This window comes from Loa loa (assembly GCF_000183805.2).
Source record: "Loa loa unplaced genomic scaffold supercont3.16, whole genome shotgun sequence".
In the NCBI taxonomy this organism is placed as follows: domain Eukaryota; kingdom Metazoa; phylum Nematoda; class Chromadorea; order Rhabditida; family Onchocercidae; genus Loa; species Loa loa.
Window position 1 is genome coordinate 434,255 of NW_018108196.1, and position 9,082 is coordinate 443,336.

The following is a 9,082-nucleotide window of genomic DNA, read 5'->3' on the forward strand; positions in this document are numbered from 1 at the left end:
AACAAGAAAAATCTACTATAGATGACATTTTTTGAAAGACGCAAACATTTTATATTAACTTCTACATTAAATAAGGTTTTCATGAATTTTACGCAAATATTTTCTATATTACTTTTGTTAGCTTGCTTCATAAAACACCAATAATTTTTAAAAATCACTCGTTCAGTAAGAATTCGACAAAATCACAGTACGACTTCTTCACTGCATACTTCCGGGCGAATTCCTGAATTGCACGTCGACGTTTTGAAGCTACCAACTGATAACTAGAACGACACATAGTAATTTTGTTAAATTAAAATTAACTGCTTGAATACTTTTAAGCGTCAATCAACAACCTAATAGTTTCATCAACGAAGGTATTGCATTCCAAACCTTGTTCTTTTGTTGAGTATTTTACTCGCAGCTGTCAATGCAAGAAAATTTCGCAATGCTCTATCATATGAACTATACCGAACAGAAATATGATGAGATTTAACATATCGGAATATATCGTTGTTGTAGTTATCGTTATAAAATTAACTATTCATAACGAAGCTTAAAACTCATATGAATAAGGTAGTAACCAAAATAGAAAATACAAAATATGACAAAAAAATAGGAAGAGAAGATTTGACAAACTTTTCGAGTTCTACGGTTCTTCGTCGAGCAATACTAATAATTGTATGTTTCAGAAGGGTTGGCAAGGCACTGCTGGAAACTAAACAACCATCAACCAATGGTCCTGGCAAACCACATCTGAGATAATAATTTTAAAAAATTCAATTGGAGCTATTGATTAAAAATTTTAATTCCACCTGCACACACAAAAAAAGTTATACTCAAGAAAACTACACTTACTTCGTCCAATCACCAATTATATTAATTCGAACAAGGTCATTTTCCACCTCCGAAACGAAAATCATAATTAGATCTGGTCTTGCATTATTCTTATCACTGCACAAGGAATTATCCATTGTCATGGGGGACATTTCCTCTAGGAACAATTGAAAATTTTGTAACATCAATAAGTAATATCAAAATCTGAACCGAAAAGTGATTAAATATGGAAAGCTAAAAAATAAGCAACACACAAGCACAAACCATATGGGAAATACTGCATGTCTTCAATCCTTTCCAAAAAAACCACATAAACACGCTGATCCGAATTGCGCTTGACGAACGTAATCCTTTCCGAACTATCTTCTGAAATATAAAACAAAGTAATATGCAAGAGCGTGGAATTTTACATTTAAACAAAGTTCATAGTTTATTCCAGAATTCTTACACCATAGAAAAAATATGCGATCTTGGTCAGGGTTTCAAAGCATCCGCCTTTATGAGATGGCTCTAAGTCAAGCTTACTGTTCGAAATGATATGTTCGCTAACCTTTTGTTTCACTTCCTGTATCAACACCTGAACAACTTTTTTTGCGTGATGGCAAAAGTGTTTCTACCAGCAGTTTATTTGACCGTCCGCTACTATTACCACTGGTTTGTCCAGCTGACCGTTCATCACTGGATGAGTGACTTAATGCTCGACCACCTAAAAGATAAGACGGTAAGTTACTCATTTCAAAAACGAACCAAATCCCGTTGTAATCAAAATTTCTTGAAGGAAATTGACGGGTGATCATTTTGAAAATTTCACAAGTACGACTAGAAATTAATGAATAAATAAAATGAATGAGGGTCCGCAGATCTGTGATGGTATGCGCATTCAAACTTACTATATTAACGCCGCAATGCATTTTCAAAATGTTCAAACCTGAAATTTCTAGGACTGGAAAACTTCCAGAATATAAGTTCTTGAACAGAAGGAATGCTATACCCAGAATAACAAGGATAAGTTAATCATTTTAAAAACGGACCAAAATCTCGTTGTAACATTCCAGCAGCGTGATCCGGGATGTGTTCATCGGAATTAATAATGGAAATATTTGTATCACAGTTGGCAAGTAAATCACAATCAGCAGCAGGTGCTTGTTGCTTCCGGACACGTTCTGTTGGTGTTGTGAAGGCTATTTCAATGTGTGAATCGGTCCACCACAAGCAATGAGTAAAACCATCAATGATATAGTTATCCAAATTCTTTTCTGCTTCTTTTGGTTCTAAACATCGAAAATCTCAATAAAAATTCCAATAACAGTTTTTCAACAGCGTTCATTATTGCTTTGAGGATTAAATTATGCTTCAATCTGTCAATGCATGCATATTCAAAAGTGAATGGTCAAAGCACCTATTTTAATTAATGCAAGTCAAAAGTCAGTTTGAGAGAATTAACATCAGTAAGTGGTTGAAATCTATTTTTTATAACCCCATTTTTCTGATCTGATTATTCTTCAATCTGTCAATGTATGCGTATTCAAAAGTGAATGGTCAAAGCACCTTTTTAATTAATGTCAGTCAAAAGTCAGTTTGAGAGCATTAACATCAGTGAGTGGTTGAAATCTATTTTTTTACAACCCTGCTTTTCTGATCTGATTAAATCCCCTCTATCTGATTCAAAACGCTTTATTTTTATTTAAAATTAAAAAGTACCAAAATATTATTCTTACGTCACCCCATTCTGAAAATATGAATATATTAGAAATGTGATTCTAAAAAAAAAATCAATCATTCCTGAAATGATCACAGGAATGCTAAATTAATCCAAGATTTATTATAGAAATGAATATTAACTGCGTTCAGCGGAGAAGGCAGTAGCCCAATCACCGGTCCAGTGAGGATGCGTTTCCACTTCAACACCTTCACCTAATTCCGCTAACAAACCACAGAATAAGTTGCTTGTATTTTGCAGATTCATCTGTAAATCATCTCAAAATTTATGTGCTCATTCTCAACATTGAGTGCTAGAATTACAAGAGTATATAAATTAAACCACTGATGGCCTATATCAAAAAGATCCTTCGATTAAATTGTGTCACCATTAGCAGCTACCGCTTGAAAAAGTCGAGATATGTGGAATGCTTCACTTCTATGTTACCAGATAAAATTTAAACACCATGCATTTAGCTTAATACCATGCACTGAGGCACCTTACAAATGAACATGATCCTACATACCAACCAAACAATCTCTATACCGGACTCCAAAGCTTTGAAGTTTCACATTTTTTTTTTTCACCTCCATGGCATGATCAGATAAACAAATCGGATTCTCTGAAGAATAAATTTCTTAACTACTAATGTTCAGATGAGCAATGCTCTACTTGAGAAACTAAAGCCGACAAATAAATAGCTAACTAAATTATTGAGAAACCTACCGCATTAGCAAGGATATCTTTGGCGCTATGTTGACCGTCACGAACATAAAATAAGCGGACAGCCTGCAGTAACTTTGTCGGTGAACGATCGACCATTTGATGTAAATCACGGTAAAAATCAAGGCTGAAAGTCCCAGTTGTATTCATAATCAACATCAATTGTTTTCGTAGCTGTAATTATTCACCAACACGAAATTTCAGCACTTCTTGACATCATATATCTGAGAAATAAATATATCGCAAGAAAACTTGATTTGGCCTTTCAAACTTTTTAGCTCTAAACGAAAATTTACTTCGAAGAGTCCAGGAGCAATATATCACCAGATTTGTAACTTTCTTCTGAAATTAAGCCAAGATCATAGAGAAGTATTCGGCCCGCATTGCAGTTGTTTGATGGCCTGGAAAAATTCCATGTTTTTCAGAATAGGAGAAATACAATTGTATCTTGAGCTTCGGTGAAATGCATTTCATTATTTTTTTATCGCATCATCAACATTTTATTATTTCAAATGACAAACTTACTAAAAAGTAAATATGTAAAAAGGAAAATATTTTTTTGACATAAATATTGCGGAATAAACATTTTTTTAAGAGTTATTCGTAATCGTTAATCACAGAATTATGACCAATTCGCTAACTCTCTAGGTTGAGCAAATTTAGATAGTTCCTCTGAAAGTGGTTCACGAAGCCAGACATTGCGATCGTCCGAGGAACGCAGCCAACTTTCACCATGAGACATTCTTTTTCGAATATCAATCAATTCAGCAATGACACGATCTGTATCTGGTGTTGGTTGCAGCGGTGGAATTACGGAGTCTCTGAATTTCAAAAATTACAAAGGTTTTTATTTTCTGAGTCACTTTTGATAGAACCAATCCATCATCACGTTTTTTCAACCCAAACTTATTTACTTTTTGAACTTCAACTTTTGAATTTGGTTCGTTCTAACTCCAATTTTTTGAACTTACAGTTTACAGTGTGATTTTTCGAATTCGGATGGTATGCGGAAAAATCTGACAGTACTTTTGGGATCCATAGAAATTTCAACACTATTCTGAGGATGTTCACTTTTTTTGTCGTTATCAGTGACTGCATTTTTCCCAGCTGCAAACCATGACTGGAGTTGTACCAGCAATGTATAGGCAGCATGATAAGGAGTGCGTAATACCAGAAAAACAGATGGAAATCCTGCAATAAATATTCTGCGAAAAGTATTAAAATTGATAGTGCGAACAATGAGAATTAGTAAAAATATTATGATACTTATAATGCAAGAGAAAAGAAATTTTCAGCTGCTTGTAACTAATGATATTCTTAAACTGGGCATGTTCTGTTTTCACCAGTTGTTGAGTTACGAGTGAATAATTAAATCAAAATTTAAGCAGATGTTAATCAAATTTACGTACCTTTAGATTCGGTAGCTTCGTGAACTGAAAGCAGAGTTTGCTGTCGGACGAGAAAGTATCGGAATTTAGTGATATCAATCGTCTGATTATCAAATTTATATAACAACTTCTTTTCATCCATGATATCATCCTGTTTGTCATGAGCCTGCAAACGAATACATGGATAATGATATTGCAAGAAGTCAATCGCTTGGCTAACCCAGATAAGGGGCTAAATCAAAAATATATAACATTTTCAATAGAAGTAAATTTATAAATGAAATTTAATGCATTTTTCAGCATTTGATTTTCGAGAATTTGTGGAATGTTATGAAAAATGATGCAAGAAACGTAACTTTTACTTAGTGCACGATATAGTGGTCACTCACCAAAGCTGAGAATATCATATATAACAAACTTTCAGCAGCATCATCTACTCGTTTACTTGCTGCTTTCCGTTCCAATGGAGGCTGAAAAATAACTGAAATGTTGTTAAAATTATATTGCAAGAAAAAGAAAAGTATCTAAAAGCCAGCAATGAATCATCTTCCTACAACTAAAGAAACTTGGGTAAATTAAGCTTTCAATATTTCCACTCCTTTTCTATTTCGTCACAGGGACACGTTTTTTAGGCAACTAGTTTATAATTATATTCCTATTTTTTAAACTATTTATATTTATCAGGTGCGGCGAAGAAAACGAACAATTCCGTTGAATCCAACAATAAGTTTCCAAGAAGCAAACAGTGAAAATTAATAATGGAAAAAGAGAAGTTACATCTTAAGGACTTACAAGATCTTTTCCCCCCGTCAAGCCAAATTCGATAGTTTCAGCAACAGTTGTCAAACAAGATTCTGTCTCCAACAACAGCGGTGCTGCGCATAACCAAACAGATAGTGAAAAATATGCTGCCACGACCTTCAAGAACAAAATTTCATACATAACGATCTCCTCATCCAATTATCTCAGTAGCAGATATAACTGCGATATTTCTTGCATAACAGAGCATTTAGAAAGGAATGATAGACCTACCGAGGAATGTAAATCTTTAGAATGCAAAGGTGGAGGTTTCATTAGTTGTATGTCAATAAACCGACAAAGCGAAGTAACTATCAGAAAACCTGTCGACAAATCATCTGAAAGATATAGGTAATTAATAATTTGTATTCATCAACTTGTGAACTAGAAAAAGATTTTGAATGTTATAAAATGTTCAAAAAATTTCAAAACATTATGACTAATAAAAATGCGGCATTCTTACGACTAAAAAATTCATAGGAATTATGAAAGAACGAAACATATGAGGTTTACAAGGATATTAGAACGAACTTTCACAGAACAAAACCGATTGATGCATAGCGGAAAGGGCATTCAGAAAATCCAATGCCGCTAGACACACTGATAATTCGGATGACCACTGAGGTTTGCACAAATTGTCGCATACTGCACTCACTATCGAACGCACTATCGATGCACAACATTCTATAATTTCACTCATTTGTTAACAGAAGAAATTACAACTCAAACTTTCTAATACGAACTCCTGAAAAATGGGAAGTTTTAGCATTACCAATTAACTGCCAGATTCCCTTCCAAATTAACAAAGGACACAATTAAAAGCACATATCCCAAGTATTCCTCTCCTTCACTTAACACCTCCTTCATCTGCATAAAACATGATACGTAAAACATGTAAAACATGCTAAAAGCATTAACCAACATATTCACAAATGATTAAATATGTCAGAACAACTTACCTTCATCAGAATATCCAACATTTTTCCGTTCACTCTTTCTCTTCTCGACATTTTTTTCCTCCCTTATGTGTAAGTCATACAAACAACTTTCCTCACACAATATTGTACACAGAGCTAAAAACGCACCTTATTGATTCCTGTCTCTAGAGTCACAAATCAATGTCACATTTAATTTGAAGTGTGTTAGCGTATCATGATTCGACTGAAAAATGTTCAACTCACTAATTACCCTGATTGCAATTTATTTAGAAATTTGTTGATACAAATACTAATTTTGTTCAATGTGTTCATCTACCTCACCCAACTAGCACTTAAAATGTGCAAAATCTAAGCTATATCAAACAAGCATCATACTGTTAATAAAGCGGATTAAGAATTTAATTAGCCTTGCAAAAAAGGAATTGCCTAAACTAATAAGAAAACAAATGTTATCTTGTAATAAAACAACAGTACTCAAAGCGAGGAAGAGATTCATGGGGTCAATTTCATTACAAAGCGCAATGATAAGGATACGATGCATCCGAGGACGAACTTCGATGTATGTGAATGAGTTCTCGCTAGAATGTGGGCTTGATAAATCTGAAATGAAAATAAACTTACTGCTCACTCAATCGATAATAATAATAATGGCAATAATAATAATAATAATCTATCTAAAGTTGCCAATAACAATATTCACTTGCAAATTACCATTTAATGATGCATTTATAGAAAAATGGAATACAAAGAATTGGTCGACCAAAACCAGTGTCGATGTTTAAAATACTATATTATAGTCAGCAAGCAATCATTTTAGGGTTGCACAATAACCCAATACTTTTTAAAATAACATTCGAACAAATTCTAAAGCAACTTAACATTATAAAATGGAATTATAACGAAAATCCTGAAATCTTTGGAATCTTTTATTTAGCACCGTAACTTCACTTCTACTAATTTCTCTGTCTTCAAACCTACCACTAATGAGCATATTTCCAAACGTTGTAGGCCAACTGATGACAGATGACAAGGCATTCAAACAGGCACGACGCATTTGAATTTCTTCTATAGATGGATGAAGCCTAAAACTGTTTCGTTTTTTCCGCACATAAGTGATTCCATAAGTTTTGGAAAGAAGTTCAAAATAAGGAATTTTCAATGTCGATTTTAGTGTTTAAATAGCAACTTCAGATACTCGCACTGCTGATATTCTTAAATAAATAAATGTGAACTGCACGGTTTTTTTTTTACGCAGTAACTTTCAGAATGTGATTAAAATTGTGCCTTCTGTTCATGAAACTATTATTTGGAAGAGTCGAGATTCAGAGGCCTTTTCATGTGTGGTAAAAAAAAGATTAGATCTTGCTTACATAAAATTTTGAATCAAACCTCAACTTCATAGACTCCGTGTAGACCATTTCGAGTGCTTGAACGAACTGTGGTAAAAGTATTTCAACGCTTTTTAAAGCTAGACGAAAAATACCACCGCCAAAATAAATAAGCGCACAAAGCATCAACCGATCCTTCTGAAGAAGAAATGTGACAAATAGAATTTAGTAAGTTAATTTTTCCAGAAAATATTAAAAGGAATGAATCATTTGGGAAACCCCACACTTTCTGGTACGGACAAAAGCGCAATCGGATGATATTTATAAGCTACGAGGATATTTTGAGCATCAAAATATCTTATTTTACCTGTATTTAATACCAGTTGAGAGACCAATTTTAACAGGTGTGATTTTGGCTTTTATATAGTTCGCTTATATATTATGAGATAACAAACTAAAGCCAGCTTATCATACCTACCGCGACCACGCTTCTCCATTAATTGGAAATAATCACAAAAATACCTCCAGTAACGCCTCGTAAATAACTTTGTAGAATTGAGCCAGCTGCGAATCTGTTATGATTTCTTTACTTTTCTTGGAACATATAATGCGACAAAGGGCTCCAAGAGCAGCAGCTCGACCCGCTGACACTCCATCCACTTCGGGCCATTCAGTTGAGTGCGATAACCTCGAATAAGCATCGCCAGATGACGTCATCGAATGGGCTGAAACAATAAATATTGTACTCCTTCGCAAAATAACTGTTTTATATATCTCTGTGCTCACGAGAAATAATAGGGTACAGCTTAAGATGTTAAGCATCTTAAGCTGTCAAGTAACGTTATAGAATTTCAAATAAATAATGCGACATGAGCCATAATCAATGAAAAGAAGCCGTGAGCTTTTTTTGAAAAAGAAAAGAACCTTAGAATCTTTCATTTTATTATTTGACGGAAAGAAAAGATCCCAATCCTGCCTAATCCAAAATTTAAAACCGAATACCAAATGACCGCCGAGAAACTGCCGACTCATTCACTGATGCAACAACACCGAAGGCACTTCCGCCACTTTTTTCAGTACTGTTTGTAGCTGCCATCCGCTCATCCAAATAAGGCGTCTCTTCAGCACCAGTGGAACTCATCAAGTGTTGATTGACTGCATCTGTAACAACTGAAAAAAATATTCAAGAGATTAAAAAGCGAAAGAATTACAAAATTCACCTTTATTAGCATCTAGACTATTTTCATTCATACCTGAAATACAATTATTCTTTTTTGTCATATAGATTCCGTAACTATGACACAAAATAAAGGCCCAGAAATTATATATATATATATATATATATATATATATATATATATATATATATATATATATATATATATATATATA

The 9,082-nt window shown here is 33.8% G+C and overlaps 1 protein-coding gene across 1 annotated transcript in view; it reads right to left on the minus strand.

The window, feature by feature from the left end:
- Nucleotides 1-154: 154 nt before the first annotated feature.
- The window catches only part of LOAG_16747 (hypothetical protein), a gene marked incomplete at both ends in the record, with an annotated part of 19,557 nt that continues 10,629 nt past the window's right edge, over nt 155-9,082 (minus strand). The window contains 22 exons of the mRNA XM_020449401.1: nt 155-263; nt 619-735; nt 838-973; nt 1,081-1,182; nt 1,367-1,522; nt 1,848-2,087; nt 2,659-2,782; nt 3,242-3,365; nt 3,535-3,639; nt 3,880-4,059; nt 4,210-4,429; nt 4,648-4,792; nt 5,016-5,096; nt 5,419-5,544; nt 5,659-5,762; nt 5,956-6,108; nt 6,384-6,497; nt 6,837-6,962; nt 7,341-7,444; nt 7,752-7,888; nt 8,213-8,415; nt 8,693-8,851. Of these exons, the coding sequence (XP_020307093.1) occupies nt 155-263; nt 619-735; nt 838-973; nt 1,081-1,182; nt 1,367-1,522; nt 1,848-2,087; nt 2,659-2,782; nt 3,242-3,365; nt 3,535-3,639; nt 3,880-4,059; nt 4,210-4,429; nt 4,648-4,792; nt 5,016-5,096; nt 5,419-5,544; nt 5,659-5,762; nt 5,956-6,108; nt 6,384-6,497; nt 6,837-6,962; nt 7,341-7,444; nt 7,752-7,888; nt 8,213-8,415; nt 8,693-8,851 (3,065 nt within the window). The remainder of the gene's footprint in view (nt 264-618; nt 736-837; nt 974-1,080; nt 1,183-1,366; nt 1,523-1,847; nt 2,088-2,658; nt 2,783-3,241; nt 3,366-3,534; nt 3,640-3,879; nt 4,060-4,209; nt 4,430-4,647; nt 4,793-5,015; nt 5,097-5,418; nt 5,545-5,658; nt 5,763-5,955; nt 6,109-6,383; nt 6,498-6,836; nt 6,963-7,340; nt 7,445-7,751; nt 7,889-8,212; nt 8,416-8,692; nt 8,852-9,082) is intronic.